The sequence below is a fragment of the Cornus florida genome, unplaced genomic scaffold (genome assembly GCF_030987335.1).
Source record: "Cornus florida cultivar Cherokee Brave unplaced genomic scaffold, ASM3098733v1 CherokeeBrave_3.0.0_Hap2_Chr02, whole genome shotgun sequence".
NCBI classification, from domain to species: Eukaryota; Viridiplantae; Streptophyta; class Magnoliopsida; order Cornales; family Cornaceae; genus Cornus; species Cornus florida.
The window spans coordinates 21,291,950-21,316,744 of NW_026775572.1; the positions used below are offsets into that span (position 1 = coordinate 21,291,950).

At 34.1% G+C, this 24,795-nt stretch overlaps 1 protein-coding gene across 3 annotated transcripts; it reads right to left on the reverse strand.

Moving 5' to 3' along the window:
• Window positions 1-1,805: 1,805 nt before the first annotated feature.
• Window positions 1,806-24,426, reverse strand: LOC132294187 (probable sphingolipid transporter spinster homolog 2). 3 transcript variants are annotated; one of them, XM_059791953.1, is made up of 16 exons: window positions 24,262-24,426; window positions 23,243-23,371; window positions 21,801-21,902; window positions 20,227-20,331; window positions 20,040-20,115; window positions 18,517-18,627; window positions 17,298-17,372; window positions 17,031-17,133; window positions 16,881-16,946; window positions 10,873-10,942; window positions 10,261-10,340; window positions 9,907-9,983; window positions 9,504-9,617; window positions 6,026-6,145; window positions 3,408-3,536; window positions 1,806-2,366 (listed from the first exon to the last, which is right to left on the reverse strand). In XM_059791953.1, exons 1-16 carry the CDS (start codon window positions 24,387-24,389, stop codon window positions 2,166-2,168), a joined length of 1,686 nt encoding a protein of 561 aa, XP_059647936.1. In that variant the 5' UTR covers window positions 24,390-24,426; the 3' UTR covers window positions 1,806-2,165. The 3 variants fall into 3 exon arrangements, with proteins under 3 accessions (XP_059647936.1, XP_059647938.1, XP_059647937.1); XM_059791955.1 differs by lacking the exon at window positions 24,262-24,426 and adding an exon at window positions 22,512-22,674 and having other exon boundaries at window positions 23,243-24,134; XM_059791954.1 differs by lacking the exon at window positions 18,517-18,627 and having other exon boundaries at window positions 24,262-24,425.
• Window positions 24,427-24,795: the final 369 nt, after the last annotated feature.

Consider the following 24,795-nt stretch of genomic DNA (forward strand, 5'->3'; position numbering starts at 1 on the left):
GCAACTACCAGACCCTCCATCAGTTAATTAATTACCAGCAGCTGAGTTGAAAGTCTTGTTGAAACCTCTTCTCCAATGCATCATCCATCACCGCCATGTGCTGTTTTGCTTCGAATGTTGGTTGTGAGGTGGCGGGACTGTGATCCGAAACCCACTTCACTGTTGAAGCCTTGGCCTGATTAAATGGTGCGGTGGGTGGAGGATGAGGATGAGATGGCCCTAAATTTGATTTGCTGTTGAAACCCAATATGAGCATTGCTGCTGTTGGCGCCATTGTTTTCCAACTCAGAATGAAATGTCAATTGTTGACGCAATACACACACACAAATATATGTATATATATATAAACAGATAGATACATATGTAAAACACCGTGGAGCAGTAACAACCTGTGGGCGCTACCGCTGTTTGCTAAAACACCGTGGTTTTTACAGTTGGGAGTATAATCAGTCAGCATCAGATGTGGAGTATAATGAGTCAGCATCGGGATTACCACCCAAAGTCAATCACAATCCGTCACATAAATAATTATAATACACGTATGCCTATAAAATCAATCATAATAATAATAGTAATAATTCATTCAATGTCTATAACAAAATCTATTCATACCTTTGTATAAGTATATTTTATTTTACTCCAAAACCATAAAATCGAACTAAATTGAATCAATTTTATGATTTAGTTTGGTTTTAATTTTTATAAAATCATTCAAATTGATTTGGTTTTAAAATATTCTTAAACCGATCAAATTTGTATTATATGCATTTTAACTAATTAATGATAATTCAAATAACTATTTTAAATATTTACAATGACAAAATCTCGAAAAACCTTAGTCGAACTTAAATGTGAAGTCTTTTATACCCAAGTATTCACACGCATAAAATTTTTATAAGAGTACAGAATTTTCATTAAAATAAGAAGATAAAACACATAAAATATATTAATATTGAAACATTCTCTCAAATTTTACATCTGCCATCCCTCGTAATAAAGTTAAAAATATATATTATTTTAACAAATACATGGTTCACTCCCCACGGGATAGATGAGTAAAAGAGTTAGAATGATATTACGTTAATTTAAACTCTAAAAAAGATTTCAAGTTTTCAAATGGATCAAGTTTAGAACTTTCAACCCATTCTAAATTTCTTAAAAAAATGTAAAATTTTGCCTTAACGAAATTCTTATCAACTTCACATGACTTCAAACTTACATCCAACCATTTCCCTTTTATATCAAATCAATTATACAAGTAATACAAAACTAACTTATATTTATTCAAATTTCGTCAAAAATAAATTATCTACCCCAATAATAAAAGACTACATTCAATTTCAATGAAATTACTGATATACATTGGTATTAACACATAAAATTAGTAAAAGACACATTTAATTTCAGAGTTAATTACTGAAATACACACCAACATACATATAAAGTAGTAAAGGGCCATATTCAATTTCGCATTTAATCCCTAAGTTTTTAAGAGCCCTAATTTTAAATGGACTGTGAATTCGTTTAATTGAAAGGCCTAAATTTTTCATTTATTTGGGCCTATAACTCATGGGACGGGAAGGGGCCTAATTTTTTTTTTTATATATATATATTTTTTTATTTTAACCTAACACTCATGGGCCTGAAAAATTTGAGGCCCTCTAAATGTTGAGCCCCTTGGGTCAGGGCCGCCCTGATGGCATGACGATCTTTGACAGAAAAACTCACGAAGTCAAATGTCACTTAAAACAACATAAACTCGAATAATCTGCAATCACTTGCAAATAACGGATATCACTTGAACCTGATTTCAAACTCCAGACTTGAAATTAGTAAACTTGATGGCTTAAATCCTAGGAAAATATTTGAGATATATTAGTCATCAAACTAAAATTTAAATGGAGAATTAATCACCCTCTATATATATATATAAATTGGAAACACCTGCACTGAAATTTGCTATAACCCCCAAAAAATTGACTAATAAATTTATTCTGTTCAGAATAAATTCTGAAATCTTGCCACGTTATCTGGCAATTGGAGCATAATCTACAAATAAGACAAGCATTAAGCAGACCATGTCCATGATGAAATAAGTACTAGGACCAGCCTGAATTGGTTGCTTGTTATGCGGCCGGCAAGGACTTATGTGGTTCACCAGAAGGTTATCTTGTTCCTCCTGTCTTCTCTTCAGGCAATGATGTATACTTAATAGACATGTCATCATCTTCTGTGTCTGAATCCTCACTCTCTTCATCAGACCTGTCGACACCGTTAAGAAAGATCCCTATACACCATGTTGCAGCAGCCAGGAACAGAACCGATGTTAAAATCAAAGCAGTCTGCCTCCAGTCATCAACACGATCCTGCAGCGTATATCGAAAAAAGAATGCCATTTACTTAAATCAGGGCACGTTTAAGGCGGAAATCAATCCTATAAGACCGTTAATATTTAGAAGTTAGAACTGTTACAAGGCAAACTCCATTGGCCAATAACTTAATCAGAAAGTTTATCATAAATAAAATGGACATAGAGGGCTTGCAAAGAGACAGAATTTCCGAGACAATAAAATTACAACAAATTAAAAAAAAAATCGTGTTTTTTTTTTGTAGTCTGTGTCAACATCAGTGTTTTTGACACTTGGCCAACACATTTAGACACCCTAATCTGGGAAATCAGAACACATCCCAAGTGTCATATATTACTCTTCTTGATACATGTGGCTAGCATGTAATGAATACATTGTAATACAAGACAATAACATAATTGTAATAACAAAATTATAGTAGTAGAGTAACAGTAGTATATTTAATAATCTTTACGGTTAGCCTCAACTTCCACGCAATTAATTTTTTAGTATAAAAATTAGACGATTAATTAAAAATTTGGATATGTTGTTGTATCGACGTTGCGTTTGCATACTATAATTTTAGAATTGCATATGTTTCCCTTGAGCAATGCATTAAATCAACATCCAAATACTAGGAAAAATGGGCAAGGGATGTTGCACCGGCACTAGGCTACAATGAAAATTAGACAAGTTACTTCATCAGAAACTTCTATTTGAAGTTTTGGATTAGAAGAGTATGTAGAAGTATGCCGGTCATTCTGCTTATTAGGCTTGATTTCATCCAAACTGAATCCTAATGATGTTTTTGTTAATCCTCACTTTCCATATGGAAAAGTAGCTATTCAAAATGATTTGCCGAATATAATTATGACTTCCATTTTATGTTAATATTATGGGTCGTACAATCATAACAAGCTATGGAATGGTTTTACCACTAAAGATATGAACAGTCATCTCTAACATCCACTACTTTACACCAGGGAGGTGTGGGGCAAGGTCCCAACAACATAAACAATAGGATTGATAACTCCTTGCAAATGAACTATGAAGGCAAACCTGGAGAACTCCAACAAGGGGAGAGGAAGGTACATCACCAAAGATGTGAATGAAGACAGTAGACATGGCCATGGATAGCGGTCTCATGCTTGGTTTAACACAATGGAGACATATATAATTTACAGGACCCTGCAATTGCAAATATAGAATGTTAATACATGTCCAAAATTCCTGACTTGTAAAATTAAACCCTATTGGTTCTAATAACATTGGCACAACAAAAGTGGCTTAGTTCAGTGTAATATAACATTCATCCACTTGTACAAAGAGGTATGCCCCGGGTAAGTAAGTGCGTCTTCCAAAATAAAAGTTGAATAACCAAATTGCATGCTATATGCTGAAAACAACACCAACAATTCGGTATGACATTATCTCTCTATAGTTAACTCAACTATTTGGGGTCGACTGCATAAATCTTATTTTTTTTCATTATGCTCTATCTAAGGCCGTAACCTCAGTCAAAACCATATGTTATCATAAATTTCCTTACTAACTATAGTCATTTTATTATTGCAATTCCCCTTTCACTAGAATTACCATCAATATGCCCCATGTCATATTTCCTAATTGGTGCACTTAGGCGTCCTCTTTGTGCGTGCCTAAACCATCTTAATCAATTTTCTCTCATTTTATCTCCAATGGTGCTATTTCAACAATATTATGAATGTGTTCGTTTTTAATTCTATCTTTTCTTGTTTTGCCGCACATCCATCTCAATATTCACATTTATGCTACACTCTATGCATATGTTGTTTCTTAGCCGCCCAACATTTTGTCTTATAAAGAACAGCTAGATGCACTACTTAATTTAACAAATTCTGCCTTAAATTCTGTAATTAACAAAACAGCAAAACTTGATCTTCAATCTTTACTACACCCCTTTTTTGTATTTCTAAATTTACTACATTTACACTCCAGATTAAGTTTTATTACTACTCCTTATCTAGAGATCCCTCCGCACCTCGATTTCATCTGATCCTGAAGCCCTTCCCAGTTTCATCTTCCTTCATGCATTTTTAACCTTGCACGCCCCAATCCTAAGAAAAATATATTTCTTTCTGTTTTTCCAAAGGTTACCACCATATTCTTCTAAGCCAAAGCTTCCTAATAAATTTCATTAAAATAGAAAAACTTCATTAACTGATACTGAACCACAAAGTAGTATCTCGTCAACAGATGAAATATGGTATTCTATGTCACTGAATTAAATTTAAACCAATTCTCTTCAGGAACTATGATTAAATTAGTCATACAACTTTAAAAAATCAAGAAGCTGAATTCAGGTTAAATAAATTATATCACATGAAAATGAACTGGGAATGCTACGTTGATATTTTCTAGTCAATCAATGCTCTTCCATAACATCTAGGCTATCCCAAATGAGAGGCATCACTATACCCATTCAAAGGGTGGTGACGAAAGAAATAGCAAATCAGCCATGTTATGGCAGCAAGCTAGCGTTGGATATTCTACAACAGAGAATTATCTCACCAGAACAGCATGCGATGAAAAGAGGCAAAGTGACAAATAGTGAACAATGCATGGTAAGAGGCATCAAAATATAGTCACTGAATTTGTGAGGACAGAATCAAACCAATCTTTACAGGAGAGCATGTATTTAAAAAGGACTTTTTAGGTAGAATTAAGTCAGATAAGGTTGAACAGGATCATGAATACAATTTATTTCTCAACATCTAGGGATTATTTTACATAAATACGATCTATGACATGATTCATTTCATCAAGGATGCAGCTTATGGGCCAAACAAATTGAAAAATCTGCTAGAAGACCAACGATAACAATAAATTTATCCACTAAATACACAAAAAAGTAAGCATTTTTGCTACATACATGCTGCTCATAAAGAGAGTTTGGGAACAATGTTGCTCATAAAGAGAGTTTGGGGACCATGTTGCTCATAACTTGCCCAAAAAAAAAAAAAAACAATAATGCTGCTCATAAAACTAAAGTAGGATAGGTTAAGTGAAGGAATGATTCTGTTGTAATGTTTGATGTATACCTATAAAGTTGAAAGTAACATCCTATAATTAGCTATAAGACCAGTAATGCTTTATGGGACATAATGCTAGGCGGCTAAGATAAATGTTCATCAAAATGAGCGTAACAAAAATTATATTGACTAGATAGATGCATGGTAAGACGAAAAAAAAAAACAAAATTAAAAATAAGTCATTCGCAAGATAGTTGAAGTTCCACCAATTAGAGACAAAAAGAGAGAAAAACGTGGTATACGACTAAGACCTTAACTGCACCAAAGAGGAAGATTAACATGGTCAATATTGAGGGTAATATTAGGGTTATAGGAAGAGCAAAATCAACATGGATAAATATGGTTGAAGAATATGTGATAATACATGGTTTCATTAAATTTATGGCCCTAAATGAAGTAAAATGACAAAATTATATTCATATAAACACCACCAAATAGTTCACAAAATTTTAATGCTCATCAAGTGATCCATCAAAGTTTACTTAATAATAAACCAATAAGCATGCACTAGATGCAACTGCAATATTAAATGGACAAACAACAAAGAGAGAAAAAAAATTAATTAAAAAAAAAAAAAAATCTTTCCTTCTTTCATAAGAAAATTACCTGAGTGGCAAATACTAGTAGTTCACCAATTGAGAAAAGAGCTAGAAAACCATATAGGCTCCTTAAACAAAAGGCGCCAAAACAAAATGCTGCCCCCACACATGTTGTCACTGAAAGAAGCTGCAACAGAGTACAAAGACTTCCATAATACAGTCGAAATAAAAGTGTAATGCAAAGTTAAAGAAGATCACCATAATGATTGAACATAATGACTTCACAATCCTAAATGTTATACAATTGAGGCCAATAACAATCTCCTTATAATCTGAACTTATAGAAAAAATATATATATACTAAGAAAGAAAGAAAATCTTTAGAATTTGCAGAAAACCAGATGCGAGCATTTTCCTTATGCTGCTACTTAGGGATTTATGAATAACATAGAACTACTCATAGTGGTTTCAGTTGTGACATTACAAAGTATATCCACAATTCACCATTGTTATATAATGAAAGAAAAATAAGCGGCATACATATTCATTCAACAACACCCCTTCAGCCTCGCAACAGCAAATTGTACTTTGTTCATGCTTCTTTGTTGTGTTAGTTAAAATGCCTAATTTAAAATATTAGAAAGCATGATTTCTGCTTGTAAGTAGGGATGTCGACAGGATGGGTTCAAGGTGGGTCAACCCTATCGCAAACCTGTCCCGTGAAGAGAATTTAATTTCCAAACCGCCCACCCTGCATTGGAGTCAGTGCAGGTTCGGGTGGCACACTAAGAGCGTGCTTCTTTCTGAGGGAGAAAGATCTTGAATATATTTGTGATAAAGTTTTAGAAAATCCAAGTATAAACAAATAGTTAATAATTATAATCATTAATTTTCTTAACTTTGCAGTTGAATTTCTAAATTTTAATGAAACAACAATGAAAAGAACAAGGCTCTAACTAATACTATTTATTCCTAATCTCGGCGGGTTCAAATTTTTTACTATCTTGCTCAACCTGCCCCTAACCCGATAAGAGTGCACACAAACCCTTTCATTAGGGGAAGGATGGTTGGGTTAAATTGACATCCCTACTTGTAAGAGACAAATTTGCACAAACCCCATATTTTAGATAAATCTTCAATCCACAAAACTAGCCCAAAATATTAGTTGTGTTACTGAAAATAGCGATGCCAACAGAACATCATAACTACATGGCCTGCTTCAGTTCCACATTCCTCAGAAGACAATTTGTCTCATACTCTGCTACCATAGTTTGCCTGGACTCAAGTTACCAAACTCACTATAATGTGATTAAACACCCGTGGCATCTCAACAATTTATTAACTTGTCCTCGCAATAACATCCAATCACAATAACATCCAAAGAGAACATCATAACAGCAGATAATTAAAAATCAAAAAAGTAAAATATCTTGGGGGCCTTCCAAAAAAAATATTTACGGTTTTAAAAGAATTTCTCTCAATTTATGTCTTCTTTCAAAAACTCTACAAAATTTCCATATTTTTTCCAGTTTATCAGTTGGTGGTAGCAACCTTTGGGAAACCGCTTGTTGCACACTTCTAAAATGGGGTATTGACTAACTGATTGTATTCAAATTATTCTTCTTAGCTGGCATTCTGTAAAAGGGTTGTTATTTGAAGTTCAATAATAGAACCTGCCTGGACCCCCTAAAACACATTGGGAAGGGTCATAACAAGACTACTGTTATAAGTTTGCCAGAATACACAGTTGTTATTTCCTTCTTTTCTTCAGGTTAATTTTTTCGAAGTGCATTGCTAGTATTTATTGAGTTTGCCAATACATACCACCAATATCTCATCATTCACAACATGTCCATACGGATACCAGCAACAATGTTTAAGTTGAAACATTTATTAGAAATTCTGGGTTTTGACCCCACCAAAATGGATATGTTAGTAAGTGTAATGCTTTAGCATCAGCCCCAGCACCAATGGGCTTGCAGGCCAGATTTTCTGGTTGGAAAACTGACCATTATCAGCTGCATCTGAGCAGAAAAGTTTCCTCTGTATTTCAATAAGAGAATGAAGAATACACACCTGAACTAAAGAAAGTATATTTTTACAATCCTAATCAAAGTCCACCATATTAATCAGCACAATGGCATTCTGTCTTTCCTTTTTTATTTATATTTTTTTTCTGGTATCTACCTTTTTAGTGGTATGTCCTGGTAGCAAGAAACTATGTTTACTTGAACCACAGTATTATCTAGCAAGTGAATAGTAACTAATTAGATCTAAATGTCCAGACCCTTTGGTAAGCCACAAGTACACCATTTAAATTAATACTACCATCTAACTGACAGCCACAACAAGCATACAAAAATTATAGTTGCGAGAAAGTCACAATTGAAAATTAACATAATCCAGGCTCAGCCATAAACCAGAATTGACACCTCTGTTGATCTAAAACATCCCATTTGATAATCCATCAACATAAGATCTAACTGACCTGTCGTGAATATTGGCTGTTACAGCCTGCGGTTAATTGAGAGAGTTGACTATTCTGATGCATATAATCTGCTAGCTTGATTATAGGAATATTCTGATCTGCTAGCTTGATTATAGGAATTGATAATTTGATTAGCTTAATTTATGATAATTGGCTAAATGATTGTGCTGATTGTATGTCTTGGTTTCCTATATAAACCCACAAGTACTCACTTTTATGAGATATACAAGAATTCTTCTCTTCTATTTTCTAGCTCTTATTTACAACATGACCCATTCAGCTACCATTACAAAAATTCCTTCTTTTAAAATAAATAAATAAATATCATAATTACCAGTGCAAGAGGTAATGCAAAAATTTTAGTTGAGAGTCCAATAATTAAAACTTAGAAGACTGTTATCATCAACTCTTACTGATCAAGAATGAAAAAACCAATCTTTTGCTCCAAAAAGCTCAAATTAAAAAAGAAAGCAACCACATATGCACAAAATGGACTCTGGGTTTGGTCCTGCCTACATAGGGTGTGCTAGGGATGCATTGGAGAGAAACCTAAACTTCGGCATTATTATACACAAAATGGTTGTTTCCATACTTGAACATGTGTCCTCTTCCTTGTTAGCTGAACTTTAACCATTGCTTTTTCCACGTGTTTGTTCTCGATATTATTTCTACAACTGTAGATTTAGAGCCAATCAATTGCCCAACTAAGCAATGGCCCCCTAAAATACACACACACACACACAAAGTGCTCACTGTACAGTCTGTACCCATCTGAAAGAAAATAATAAGAGATTTATTGCAAAGTTCTGATATAGAAGACTCAAATCCTATAGGGAAAGAACTTACTGAAAATTAAAGAGGGGGAGAAGGAAAAAAGACTGAGGACTGGTTAGCAGTCAAATAAGCGATAATGAATTTTGGTAACGAAACATCCCAAACTGGAAAAGAGATCATGTACAAAACATTTAAAAAAGAAAAGAAAAGAAGGAAGAAACAAATAATTATGTCTAAAATTTCTAAATCTCAAAACTTATCCTTTAAGTCCAAGCGTGTCTACCTTGAAAGCGTTAGAGATTGTGGAAGTCATATAATCCAAAACATATCCTCCCATTAGTGTCCCCAATATTCCACATGCAATTGTAACCGCTCCAAAAATCATATCTGCGTTGTGCTGCAAAAAGACCCAAATCTTAATAAAAAATAAACCCAAGTAATTGATGCTTTCTTATCTTATCATCATCATCTTCTTCTACTTCGTCATCTTTCTTACTTTCTATTTTTTCTTTTTATATTTATTTTTTCTCTTTTCGTTCTTTCTAGTTCTAACTTTCCAAAAGCAAATTCAATTTGCAACTTGCAAGTAATATGAAATTACAAATAAAAAGGGAGTAGCTCAGCTGGTTATATATTGAATTAAAAAATATGTACTTGTGTCATGTTAGAGATTGTTAAAAGCATACCATATGGTATATACTATGACCAGCCTTTGGACCCCAATACGAATATGCACCAATGACAAAGTTGTATGATATGTATCCTGCAAAGATCCATTTGGAGTAGAAGAATTATTATGTTGAAATTTAGTAAATCGACATAATTAAGTAAAATACATTCCATATAATAGAGGAGTGCTTCTTTAACCACTATGAACTAGTTAAGCTAAAGTTATCGAGACACATTTAAAAACCACCACAAACAGCTATAACATCCATAGAACCCAAGAAAACATAAGTTCAAAACGATTCAAGATAATTTATTCTGGACAAGAAACCAACATGAAAGACTGGAGGTTAGGTGGGGGTTGAATAATATACCTAGAATGTTTACAACATAAACTTTTTCAAGCGAAAGAACTTTCATGTCTTTCAAAAATCTTGAGAATGCACCCTTTGACCTGTAATAAAAAACAAAACAAAAACTCCACATTCAAATCTAGAACTAAACATGCAGAATTCCATTCGTAAAACTAAATGGTTCAGTCCTACAGCTAAATACTATTTGCTTCAAAGGCAGTACGGCTAGAAATGAGCCAAGCGAGTTGAGCAATTGTTCAAATTCAGCTAAAAAGTGAACTTGCTCCCAAAATATTATCAAGCTTGGATTGTTATATATCTCAAGCCCCGATTTCGAACAAGCCTAAGGCTCAGCTGAACAGAAGCACAAATTGAGTATCTTGGTCTTTAATATAATTCTCAAGTGTTTGTTTAACTTATCAAAGAGAGTGAGACTCAAGCTCAATAAATCAAGAGCTTCAAAATACAGCTTCAAAATACAATCAAACTAGGTTTGTCTTTCTCGGGATCAATTTTAAGTGTGTCGCAAACTGTGCTAAATGAGCAGTTTGGCTTTTTCAGCCCTGAAGGCAGCACAGATTCAAGCCCACAGTCATAAACGACAAATAACAAGCTTAGGGAGTAGCAACTCACTTGGAACGCTTGTTCAAGCTTTGATCTACAAACTCTTTCTCTGTGGATGTGTCACCTGTACCATTTGAAACTGTATTTGCAGCAAGTATTTAGATCAGATTATTATGGGCAAGAGGGAAATTCTTCATGCACTACATATACCTAAAAAAGAAAAAAGGATCAAACCAAAATTTCCCAGTTATGATGTATAAATATTGAATAACGATTCAGATGAAGTATGTGATTGTGAAATAACGGTAGAAGGCAAAGCGAAGATGTAGTATGGTAACAACAAAACAGTATGTCTTCAAAACCTGCAGTTGTAATTCCTTTAAGACCATACAAATTGAGTTTATTGGCAATACCTCAGTAATAATTTGGTGTCAATATCGATTTCACTAGACAATAGTGATTTCGGATCTGATATAATTGAAAATAAAGGAAAGGAAAAATAGGCAAAGCTCATCTCATGTTTTAGTACAAAAATGGGGAGAAATTGTTAGCCCCTCAAATACTAATTTTATAAACTTAAATTGATAGTCATAATGTGCACATGACTAGAATAAAGATTGAAGAGGAATTCTGCTGATCCCAAGTACTCCATCTCCCGGGCACCCCTATGTTAGAGTTATAAGAGTTATAAGTTTTTAAAACTCTTAACCCCAGTAGAATTTATATTGATTGAGAAAATACATAAATACTAATTGTCCAAATGCATCTCTTTAATGGTCACTAAGTTCAACGTTAAAATGTGAAAGGGGTGTGAAACACCAATAGTCACTGAAAGTAAAATACACCTTTTCTTACAGACATGTCTTTTATTAATAGGTGTGAAGCAGCCTACAAAGACCAGAGTAGTACTTTAACAGTTAAATATACAAAGATCAACATCTCACTTCTGCCTTCCTTATAAATACGATATCTTTCCTCGCCTGCAACTCTGTCTTTCATATTTTAGATACTGTTATTTTGGGCAACATGACATCAAAAATTTAGTGATTGTCCATCTGCGAACGTGCTCAGCTCATGGAAGGTTTTGGAGTAGTATCATGGGACCTTTCATACTCAAACATTGCCTAAACAAAGGGAGGATACAAAGGCTTTAGGAAAGCACAAGCATTACGTGCCTGCCCATTCGACAGGCCAGAGTTTCTTTCCTCTCTCTCAATTTGATCCGTTTATTATGTTGATTTTAAATAACTGGCCCATTACCACCATCAACATGACAACATCATCCTTGCCTTAATCCCATATGAATGGGATCGATCAATAACTGGCCCATTATGGTTATACTAATTTCTCTACCATATTTTCCTTATGATCTTATATATTGTCCTTCTTTAAAATATGTATATTAGGAAAAGTTATGATCAATTTATTGTTACTTTTATTTTATTTCCAATAGAATTATAATTAAATATACAAAATCCCCCAGCTGTGAGAATCAGTTTCCTTTTTTCATTTTCCTTCATATGCATTATGTGTTTTGGCATGGGGAATACCGAATATGTGTATCGGGATTGTTCAGGATTCTCCTTAGTCTTTCCTAGAGTCATGAACTCTTATGCTTCGTTTGGTTGGAGGGATGGAAAAATGGATGGAAGGGAGAGGTGAAGGGATGGATGAGGCATCCCTAGGGAAGGGAAGGCATCTCCTCCATTTTTTGTTTAGTTGGATGGAATGGATAGTAGAAATGATGGATGTGGTAACACCTTTTTTTTTTTGTTTGGTTGGAAGGAAGGGAAAGAGAGTTTTATATTGTTTTTACTAATATACCCTAATTATATAAAAATATAAAAATTATATATTCATTCCAAATTATGCAACAAGGTTAAAAATGGAAAGTAAAAACTTGTTGGTTATTATCCAGCGCTCTCTCTCCTCTTCCCCCCAATTTTGGGTGGATAGAAAATTACAAAGGAAAGAGGGATGAAGCATCCCTCCTTGCTTCCTCCCACTTTTCCATTCCCTTCAACTAAACACAAAAAAACTTCTTTTATCCCCCCTCTCATCCATCCCTCCTCAATCTTTCCCTCCAACCAAACATAGCTTTAGAATTGCTTTCGGGACTTTTCTCTTATGACAGGCATGTGGACCCGGAAAGTTGTCCGTGTGGGCCTGGGGCAAGCCAAGTGCTCGGGATTTATTTTCAGCATTATTCATCCATGTGGGGACATGTTTCGTATTTATTGATTCCATGAGGGACTTTTGTGTACATATTTAGTTCAAGGCATTAATGTGGTATGTTATAAAAGCGAGGGGCATAAAGGTCTTTTTAGCTTAAAGTACTTGGTTTAAATAGAAGAGAGAGAGAGAGAGAGAGAGGGACCAGATTTCTGCCTTCTTGGCTGGCTCCCCTACCTTCTCTTCTTCCTTCATTTCTCATTCGTAGATCTACATTTTCAAGCCCACTTTTCATCACCTTCCTTTGTGATTTGGAGGCCATAGTTGAAGAAGTTGTAGACCTCGACAAGAGCTTCAATCCTACGGTTTTAGTTTTACATTTTTTGCATTTCTTCTTGGGTGGAATTTCTTGTCTTTGCTTATATTTGAGGTAGGGGGGTGTGTTATACTCTTAATCTATGTGATTAAGATTCTTTGTGTTGTTATGATCATAGAGGTATGTGAAGCATGCTACTGTGAGTTAGTGTGCTAGCCTAAGTATATTATGATGTACTTGAGGTAATATGTGGGTTCCATGACTTTAAATGATGCATTTTGTGCTTAAGGTGTAGAATATGACTCCTAGCATGACTATATGTAATAGACATGGTCACATGGTATGTGTGTATATCTATAATCATTATTTTCCATGTAAGGCTCATGTTGTATGAGGTTAATTGTTATTGTAGCTAGAATTGCTATTCTTGATGAATTTAAATCTATGGAAGCATGAGTAGACAAGCATGTTAAGTTTATGTATATCAAGTGTTTGATAAAATGCCCAAGTGATATTCATGTTATATTTAAATTATCAATAATGTTAAATTTGATACCTATTGCATTGAAAAGCATGCCACGTTAGTAGTTTGATTACTAGGGCAAGGATTGTGTGATTTTTATATTCACCTATGTGCGCTTGTAAGGTGTTTAAGGTGGTGGAATCAATATGTGCTTATATTGTGGAATTACTTGTGATTTTGGGATATACTCGGGTTTTTAAGAAGAGAGGAGATGCTTCTTGGGGCTGGAAATTACCGTATATTGGCCAATCTGTAAGTCACGGACGGACTAATAGCCCGGGAACGGCAATTTATGACACGAGGCTCATGCACGTGACAAGCAGGGGTGTGTGAGTACGACATGGAGCTTCGGCACATGTCCGGGGGTGTGTGTGAGTTGCAAGTTATTTCGATTGTTGATTTCAGTTGATTAAATTGATCATGATTGCAATATTTTACATTTCATCAACTTGTATGTGATTACTTGAGATGAGATGGGTTATTTTTCTCGTTAAAGTATGAGATTGCATTGCCTAGCATAGTTTTATGTTTGTTGGACTCAAAGAATGTAGCTTAGTTGTATACCATTCTTTCCTTTGCACACCCGGTTGACATTTTGAGGAAAAGGCGTTGCAATGGAGGAAGTTGCCCATCCATAGCTTATGTGTTGCTTGATGGAGTTGTTGGATGCCCAATGATGAATTTGGCAGGCTATGTGAAATGCTATATGTGGTCTTCACTCATATTTTGGTTATTGAAACTCGTATAACTTGCTATGTATTTTTTGAATATTGTAATGGTTGAAATTGAAGAGAGAAATATAAAATGAAGAACACAAGAATATAACCTAGTTTGGGCACTAGGACTTACATCCACGACTCACAAAGCCCAAAGGGCTACTTCTCTTTCATTACATTCTCTCTTAATTTTGTTTACAAAAACCACCTCTATTTATACGTGAATTGGGGAAGACTTGTAGATAGAGAATATAAATTTCCTAGTCTACAAATATTTTATAATAAAGGAATTACACAGAAAGTCAAATACAAATATGGCAACAACTTGTTGCCCAAGTATAGCAAAGTCAAGATTCTGTCAAGAAGTGATCTAAGGGCTTAAATCACACCTATAATTATTCTCCAACAGTAACCTTATGACTTTCCATGTATTTTGGGAGGGAGAAATGGTATAGGAACTCAAATCCATCTTTTGAAGTTCATATACGAAATCTACTCTCATTAGCCATTTCAAGTTATATGTGACTTATGAAATGATGTAATAAGGCCTTGTATGTCATTTCCATCTATGTACGTATGCTATATCCATGATTTCATTTCGCTGTCATTGCTTAATTTGTACATACTCACCTTGTTGAATCACTTGACCATGCCATAATATTGTTTAGAGTTGATTAGACTCAGTTTCGAGACTCTTGGACATGCATGAATGTGACTTAGGTGAGACATTGGACATAGGCCTTGAGGAAGGATCATTTTTCTCATGCACCGGGTTCCTAGAATTCGGGGCGTGACACCAACATTTAAAACCTATGTATGTCATTCCATTATAACTCTACCATCTGTGAGAATCAATCATACATCTGCAAGTCCATGACATAATTACGTTTTCACCACAAGAAAATAGAAGTTTGTGACCAACGGGTCAGTGGCCTAGCAGTATCAGACCCTTACTTCTCAAAGGGAGGTCAAGGGTTCAAGCCTCAGTAGAGGCATGTGTGTGTGAGTACCAACTATAAAAAAAATTAAATAAATAAAGTTTGTTTGGATTGAAGGAGTTGGAAGAAAAGAAAAGGAAAATGAGGGAAGACCCTAATCAAGTTTGGTCTAAAATGAGGATGGAAAGGAAAGGGAAAGGAAAGAAGGGGGGTGGAGGTTGTTAACTATCAAATAATGATTTTTATCTTCCGAAAAAAAAATAATAATAATGATTTTGATCCATTACATGAATCCCATAGAAGAATCAGACTTAACTGTCTTATACATAAACTTTCCTCAGTATCCAAACTTTATTGCTTGCAAAGCAATACTCTAATTGAAAGATTAATTCTGATGAGTGACTATTCCATCATGGAGGGTTTAATAGTTAAGGTATGACAATAATGGCTATGGAATCACATCAAACCAATAATTTTTTATTTTTTAAAATATTTGCATTTTTAACCAGATGTATATAAATTGAAAATCAAATTTATGGATCTGTCCATTAATGGATTTGGATCCTCTCCTGCGATATCTCCCTCCTGCATTCCATTAAAACAAATCTGAGGGTTTAAAGGGGGCCACGTCATCAAACAATTTCCTTATGATGACAGTACACGGTTTGAAAACCAAACGAAGTGCAAACAGTAACGGAAGACGCTTCCATCTATTTCTGAAATTCCAAACAAAGTCGAATTCCGATTCAACTGCATTCATTGTACAAATTGCGCCACCACCTCCAGCAACCAATCCGGTCTGATTGAATCAGAAAGATTTGGTGAGGTTGGTTCAGATGTTGGATCCTAAAAATGAAGTGGTTAGCATGAAGTTTCTGGTTACAGTGATTGCCAATCATGGTGGGATAGGAGGGAGTGAGGTTTTCCAGAGGAGGCTGGTGGTGTGGCAGGGGCTCAATTACATTTGCAGAGGCTTGTGGAGACGGAAGTCACCAAAGCTAAGAAGGTTTTGCAGAGACTTTCTGCTAATCATCTCCGGAGTATCTTTTGAAAGGTTCCCATGGTCGGCGAGATGGAAAAAGCAGAGAGTGATCAACATGGAAGCATATTTACTGAAGGCGTCTTCCGTGAAAATCATTTGGTCTTAAAACAGTGTAAGATCAAGTGGTGAGGTGGCCTTTTTTAAACCCTCGGATTTAATTCTATGGAATGCAGGAGAGGATCCAAATCCGTCCATTAATATGTGCTTGATCAATATTTGATTACTTAAAATACTTTAATAGGACCTATCGTCATTTTCTTTAAGAGTAAATCTCTTCCATATTGGTTGATACAGTGCAATGGAGAAAAGAGCAATAAAAGTAAAAATTATGATATCGATAAACTCTCATGCATATCAAACCATAATGCACCTTTAATTTCTGAGGCAGCCGTCTCCACATATATCGATGCTTTTTCTGATCTAGCACGAGAAAAACCTGTATTCACAAATTTTTAGGAACAGCTGGAAAATGCAAACAAGTTAAACCAAAACCAAAAATTGTACCTAATACAACATGCACCTTTCAACTGCAAAGGTTTCATAATGAAACCTAAAACAGCAAATGGAAGCATCAAAACTGCTTCCCCCAAGAATGCAACGCGCCAACTTAAATAACGTCCGACCTATAAAATACAGAAGAAGGATCATCATTGTTTGATATCTGGATTTATAGTAGCGGTAACATGGCCAAACACATCATTATGACTCAGTTAGATGTTCTAGTAATTGAGGTAATCTTTTCCATAGAGAACCTTAATTTTAGTGTCAACCAAACAAATGCACTTACCAATCCGCCATAAACATAACCTAATGCAATCCCAGATGGTATGCACATGTAAAACGTTGCCAGCCATGCCGTTTTCTGTAGAAAGACTCAAAGAGAGGGAATAAATGCATAATACGAAAAAATGGAGTAAAATGCAAAAGAAAAAATTATAACAGAAAGGGGACCCAATATAGAGTGACAGAATGATTATATCAAAAATTAATACTTGATTCAATCCCAATATGTGTATTACTGAGAATGAGATGGATTGATGGCATACTATACCCAAAAGCAAAAAAAATTATAGAATGGCCTGAAATTTGGATTAACAGGTGATATCTCAACGTGCTCCGCAGCTCTACTAGTTTTAGTTCAGACACTTAGTCATAAATGTTTGTGACATGCACCTATTAAAATAACATTTAAACCAACAAGATCATGCAATATGTTATGAATTTATGATATATAGAAACAAGTAACACTAAAAAGAGAAAAGAAGCAGGATAAACCGTGAGAGGTGAGGCCACCAAGCAACATCATGCTTATTCATACTGACGAAATGGAAAATAGATTGGGCATGCTTTTAGAAATTAAGTGGGAATCCCCTAATGCAAATAAATCCAAGGAACTTAATGGTTAAAATGAGAAATCAATGGTTCACTTAATATTTTCCAAGCATAGATGTCACTGAGTTTTGGCTTTAGCTGATTTGGCATTCTATTCTTATCCGAGGACCAAAACTGAAACTTAAGCTCCAACAAATGTTTAACTAATCCTAGAGCCCGTCTTGCCCCGAGACTTATGAGGATAATTTAAATTTTTAATCATCTAACAATTTTTCTTTTTTTATAAGTAAATAAAATCGTATAACTATAAAAGTGACAAAGGGTGCAACCTATGTAAACGTAATGTACACAAGATCTCAAAAAACTATGTTCCCTCCATGAAATTTGAATCAACTATAAGATCAATAAAGAGTGACATTCTGAAAATTTCCCAGAATCCAAAACTAGAGACTAGAGAGTAGAGAGGATTTAGTAACAATCTCTTCCTTTACAGACGGACCATAAGCACCATATTCTCAAAAAGTACACCTACTCTATTTCCATACACACCACACCTAAAACAGGGAAATGCATGCCAATCCTGCTTAACTCTGTTGCGGGTGATCAAGGCGACATGCTAACAGCACCAGCATTTACCAAAGCACAAGTGACCCCAAAAAGAGAGTACAACATACCCGATAATGCAACAAAAGAGGAGTATCAACTTCCTCAGCCTGCTTTATGTATACAGCTCCATCTTGGAAGCATCTTCCTTCTATAGCCAAAAATATCCAAGGTAGGTAAGGCTGTCAATGGATCAAATCAAGATCTGACCCAAATTAAATTTGATCTATTGAAAATTTCTTATCTTCATACCAGTTAAATCGGTTAACCCTTTTTGGTAAAAAAATCCAAGATAGTCTGATCAAACTCAAATTTATGTTATATTCAGATTAAACTATAATTCTGATTAAATTTAAGAATAAAAGTTTTTATATGTACAAATATATTCTGTGTATATTTAATATTTTTCTTAAGATATTTATATGATACAATAAAAATCCAAAACTCTCTCACTTAAAAAAAAATGCCCCTCCAACTCCTCAAACCTCCACCACCAATCTAGACACAATAAATCTCTCGCTGCCAAGCAATGTGTTCACATTTTTCTCATCTCATTCAGCAAATTACACCAGGTGTGCAAAAAAATGCCTCTATTCACCAAATTAATAGTCAAGATCCAGCGCAAAAAATTCATGGCTACAAGGTGCAACTTAGCACGTGACTATGTCACAAAGCTTCCATGGAAAGAAAGACAAGCCCCTTCCCTCATCCAAATTTAATCGGCTATCCTTTTTTGGTAAAAAAATCCAAGATAATTGGATCAAACTCAAATTTATGTTAAATTCAATCAGAGTAAAATCTATAATATTTTCTTAAGATATTTATATGATATATTACAAATCTGTAACTCTCTTCCTGATAAAAGAACCCCTCCAACTCCACAAAATCTCCACCACCAATCTAGACATAAACAACTGAACATAAATTATAAAAAAATAAAAATTTAAAAAAAAAGTTCATAAATCTCTCGCTACCCAGCAATGTGTTCACATTTTTCTCATCTCATTCCGTATATTACACCAGGTGGGCAAGAAAACGCCTTTATTCACCAAATTAATAGTCAAGATCTTCAAAAGACTGATTGTCCACTGCAAAAAATCTGAGCCTTAAAGGTGCACCTTAACGCGTGACTATGTCTCACAAATCTTCCATGGAAAGAAAGACAAGCCCCTTCCCTCAGAAGTCTAAAATATAAGTTTACCTCAAAATTATTCCTCTTAAGCTCCCATCTCAATTACTTTTTCAACAACTCGAAACAAGATCAAAGACATTTAGAAATTTTGTAACTATTAACTCATACAAAAATAAATTTTGAAAGCTTAGCACATCACAGCACCAGGCTATAAGCATTGCAAGATCCTTGAATTAAAAAAATAAAAAAAAAATTTAAAAAAAAAAAATTACATGGAACAGTATGTGATAAAAGGAACACGAAGACAAGTATCTGAATAATTCCAGAATGTTCAAGCGTTGAGATAAAATAAAAAGACCGGCATCACATTACACTACTGGTATACTAAAAATCAGTAAGCAGCTGGTAAGGATCTTATAAATATTAAATGTCAAGCATGAGACAAATAGGAAGAGATTAAACCTGAGCAGCTGGGGCATTATCATCAATGAATGGAGCTGCAAGACTTATGAAAGAAGCCTCACCAACACCCACTAGCCTAAAAAGAGAAACAATGTAACAAGAAGGAAGGCTTTATGACCAGTGTAACAAAAAACAGATTCATAAGTTACAACAAAACTATTAGATGTACTCAAAGTACTTTACTCACATGCGGCAGAATGTAATGGACCAGAAATCAACTGAAAAACCACAACCAGCAGTAGCGAAAGTCCAAACTGACAGTCCAACTCCAATCAGCCTAAATGGATTTACACTGTAGATTTCATACACAAAAACCAATAAAAAAATAAATCAATCAGATAAATTCAGCACTAAGTCGCTAACATATACCAAAAGGGCTCCAAAAAATGAAAAATTAAATTATTCTTTCTCCAAATTTTTTTTTTTTTTTTTCCCTAGTTGGTACTCACACACATTCGTCTCTTCTAAGACTTGAACCCTTGACCTCCCTTTGAAAAGTAAGAGGCTAATACCACTAGGCCACAGGCCCGTTGGTTTCTATCTCCAATTTGAGAGGATAACAGGACAAATGATGAGCCTGGAAGCACAAAGTTGATTTCTCTGGAACTTCAATTTTATCAAAAACAAGAAGCTTATGCTTCATCCTAATAATTTATACCATAGAACTTGCAGTCCATAAAGGGTCAAACAGGAAGCTGGCTATGAAAACACAAGCTTTTAGTCACACCTTGTTTCGAGCCTCTCCATACATAAGAACCTTTTAAAGAATACTCATCATAATCATCATCATCCTTGACTTAATCCCATATGAATGGGGTCGGCCACATAAATTCTCTATCCAATCTTTTCTATTACATGCCATTTCACCTACTATATTTAACTTTTTAAAGTCATTTTTAATAACGCCATCCCATGTTATTTTTGGTGTCCCTCTCCGTCTCTTGCCTTCTATTACAACTAGTCTTCCTCTTTTGACCAACGCCTCTAAGTCTCCAATTTAAGTGTCCAAACCATCTAAGTCTACTCTCTTTAATTTTCTCACCAATGGGTGCCACACCTAATTTTTCTCTCACACTTTCATTAGTGACCCTACTAGTCACTCCACTCATCCATCTTAACATTCTCATTTCCGCTACATGAAGGCGTTGTTCTTGTTTCTCTTTTAAAGAACACAGTTGTAGGAAATTTTGCACTACATAAAGAAAATTGTTTATGCAATACAAGAACCAAGCTAACAATAAATGCATATAATCCAATGACTAAATTACAGCATAAATTTAGGGTAAGATAGTGATCTAAAACAGACTTTCTGTTGAAAATACAACTCTCCTGTAAAATGGAATGGCTTAATAGAAGTAATATTCCCATATCTAAATGGGTTTGAATGCAACGGTTGTCAGCCTAGATGCAAGAGATGTAATTTTAATATTTTATATTTTTCCAGAGTTGAGAATATTTTCAGTGAAACAAAATTGGTGAGAAACCCATGTTTAATAATTGTAATGATCAATTATCGCCACATCATAATCACTAAAAAACGCTTTACCAAGTTTAATTGCATCTGTGTTACTTCATATCTCACTTGGAACTGTTTTTTAACCATTTCACATTTTTTTCATGTAAAATATTATTCTTTTCAATGTTAAGTCATATTATCTTTACTTTTCAATACATTTAAACTAGAACCTGAAACTTTACTCTCCACCTCATCAAAGCTATGATGACGTAGGCAACTTTTAAACCACTATAAGTTTATATTACCTCTTCGTTAAGGATGCAAAAATTGGAGATGCCACAAGAAGTCCAACCATGAAAGCAGAAGACAGAGCGCCATCTTCAAAATTTGTCAAGTCAAAGTCACCCCTAAACAATAAATAAGAATTATATCAAGTCAAATAAGTAAAATACATACGTATATTACAAAAAGAAAAGGTTGTAAGAGATTTGGTGCTCAATTTGAATATAATTGTCAAGAGATTTGATGCTTAATCAAAAGGAGCAGAGTTCATGGAGGAGAATTTTCTACGAGTGCCTGAGTAGTGGTGATAATAATCTTTAAGGACATAAAATTGCAAATTTAAAAAGTCAATCAGACCATAACAATTATTGTATCTAATATATTCAATTTGCGGACATTTTTTGGATCAGTAATAAGTCGGGACCATCATACTACAAATCCAAAAACCATAAGGCATTTAGCCCAATGGTATAACCTCCCCATCCTCAAAGAGGAGGGGAGGGGTTCGAGTCCTGGCGTGGGCAAAAAGTGTGTGAGAGTGTGTTTCTTGCCAATGAAAAATTAAAATTAACATTAAAAAAATATATGTACAAAATTCTTTTCAATGCAAACAATACACTCTCTGTATAGTGTAAACATACAAAATATATATATATATATATATATATATATATATATATGATATTATTTCACACCATATATGAACATACAAGTGATACGACCTTTCTGACTACCTTTGGTAGGGACTTCTTTCTCATTGGATATACAGCCTATTGTACACGTGTCTAGTGAAAAGAGACACATGCAGGCCTTTTCTTCTGTGTCTAACACATAGTAAAAAGACATGTATGGAACAGACACATATACTCATCGACCCTTAGCTCAATCACATAGCAGCTGCATTAGATAAACAGCCATTCATATTAGTTGTCACAAAGTTTATCTAACAAAAAGGAAATTAGACATCATATAATTTGTTTACTTTATATATGGGGTAAATAGCTGAAAATGGGCTACTTGAGGAAAAATGCCCATCCATTCCCATAAGTGGCCTTCCCTTTATTCCATTTATCCCTTACAAAAACCTAATGAAGGTACCTTTGGTGCAACCACAGAGGTTTTTTACATTACTCGAAGTCAAGGACAAAGGTCCGTAATAGTGAATAAACAAGTTCACATTCTTTTATTGGCAGCTGCAATATATAACGAGATCTTCTTCTTCTTTTTTTCTTTTTTTTTGGGAAAACATACATGTGTTTTACATATGAACAACAATAATAACAGCAGGGATAAATAATACCCACTCTTTCTTTATTGAATAACATCAAAACATACAAATTAAATGAGAATCAACAAACATGTAAATGTAACATAACATGGAGAAAAATGATGAAGAAAAAAAGAAAATAACTAATGATGGTGCAACATAAAAGCAATAAAATAAGATGAAGCTTTTAAAACTTACTGAATTCCGCTACCAGATGAACATTTACCACCTTTGCAAGTTTGGCGCATCCCATTTACACCATTGCTTGCTATTGCTCCTCGATCCGCATAATTTAATAAATTAATCACACAAAAAATATAGAGTAACCTGCAAACGTATCGACATAAAATCTTTCAAACCCCTCAAGAAACACTAAGATATTATTTTCCCTGTTTCTTGAGAAATTCTTTTCCCTGTTTTTGAATCATACATCAAAATAGTTAATAGAGTTTATATATATCTTTTGAAACACTAGCAATCATGCTCACATTCAAACTAAGTTACTGATTAAAAAACATATTCACCGACTCTAACTAATGTCACTATGTCGGGAAATGATACGAGCATGCATCTTCTGCTCGATTAGAGTACAACTGGCAGAATGCATAATACATTGAATAGAACAGCACGCATCAAAACGCAGACTAATAAGGCAGCCTTCATAAACCCTAATACAATTGTCTTTGACCAAAAACAGAAAAATAGTTCAACACTACAACTATTAAAAATCACAAACCCATTAATTTTTATCACCCAAAGAAATCAAGCAAAAACAGTAAAAAAACACAACACAACGTTTATCACTTTCTAAATGCATCTTTATTGAATTTCACACAGTTCTCCATCAGGTTACCCAGAAATAAAAATAAAAGAAACACCAAATTTCTCTGTAAAGTGGACGAGTTGAGTAAATTCTTTCATAAAATATTTCAAAACAAATTTTTTTTTTTTTTAAAGTAGATTCCAAAATCGTAATTATTCGTTCAAAGAAATCAAACGAAAACAACAAAAGAACACAACTCGAAATTAATGGTTTTCTAAACGCGTCTTTATTAAATTTCAACCCATTCTTCGTTAGGTTGTCAAAAAAAATAAATAAACATCAAATTCTAGTCATTTTTCAGAATATTAATTTTAGATGTAGTTTTTTTTAGTATTTTCAATTATTTATTTTCTTTAAATTCATATTTTGACAAACATGAACAGAAAAAATGTACCTTCTTGGAGTGAACCATGAGGGTTTGGAATATGATAATGCGGTGGTCGTCTCCTCAGAAACAGCCGATGGAAGGTTAGCCTCGAAAGGAAGGTCTGATCCTCCTTCCGTTGGCTGTTTCTTTTCCATCAACAATACGTATATATAAATGTATATTCTTCAGAAAAAATGGGGTTTCTTTTGATCTTTATTATGCTAAAACATTTCTTGAATTAAAATAAATTGTAAAAATAAAATTTTGTTTTATTTACACGTAAAGTACATACCTGTCTAATTTTAATTCAAATATAAATCTTGATTTTCTTAGATTTCAAAACAGTTGAAAAAAACGGTATTAGTTTGGAAAATGTATGGTTTCTCCTAACTCCAGCCTCTCCTATGAGTTAACCATTCGATTTATTTTAGTGCATCAAATTATTTAAATAAGTGTTTATTTTTGCCGAAAGGAGAATAAAATTGATCATGACAAATTTACTTGACATGCATGTTGGTTTGGTTAGTTAAACAATTAATTAAATATTTTATTTTCTTTCTT

Excerpts from the sequence above, each read along its gene's own strand:
- LOC132294187 (XM_059791953.1), bottom strand. The coding sequence starts at position 24,389 with ATGGAAAAGAAACAGCCAACGGAAGGAGGATCAGACCTTCCTTTCGAG. Across the intron at positions 23,372-24,261 it reads TCATGGTTCACTCCAAGAAG|GTTACTCTATATTTTTTGTG; the intron begins GTACATTTTTTC and ends ATACGTTTGCAG. Across the intron at positions 9,984-10,260 it reads TTATGTTGTAAACATTCTAG|GATACATATCATACAACTTT; the intron begins GTATATTATTCA and ends GGATCTTTGCAG.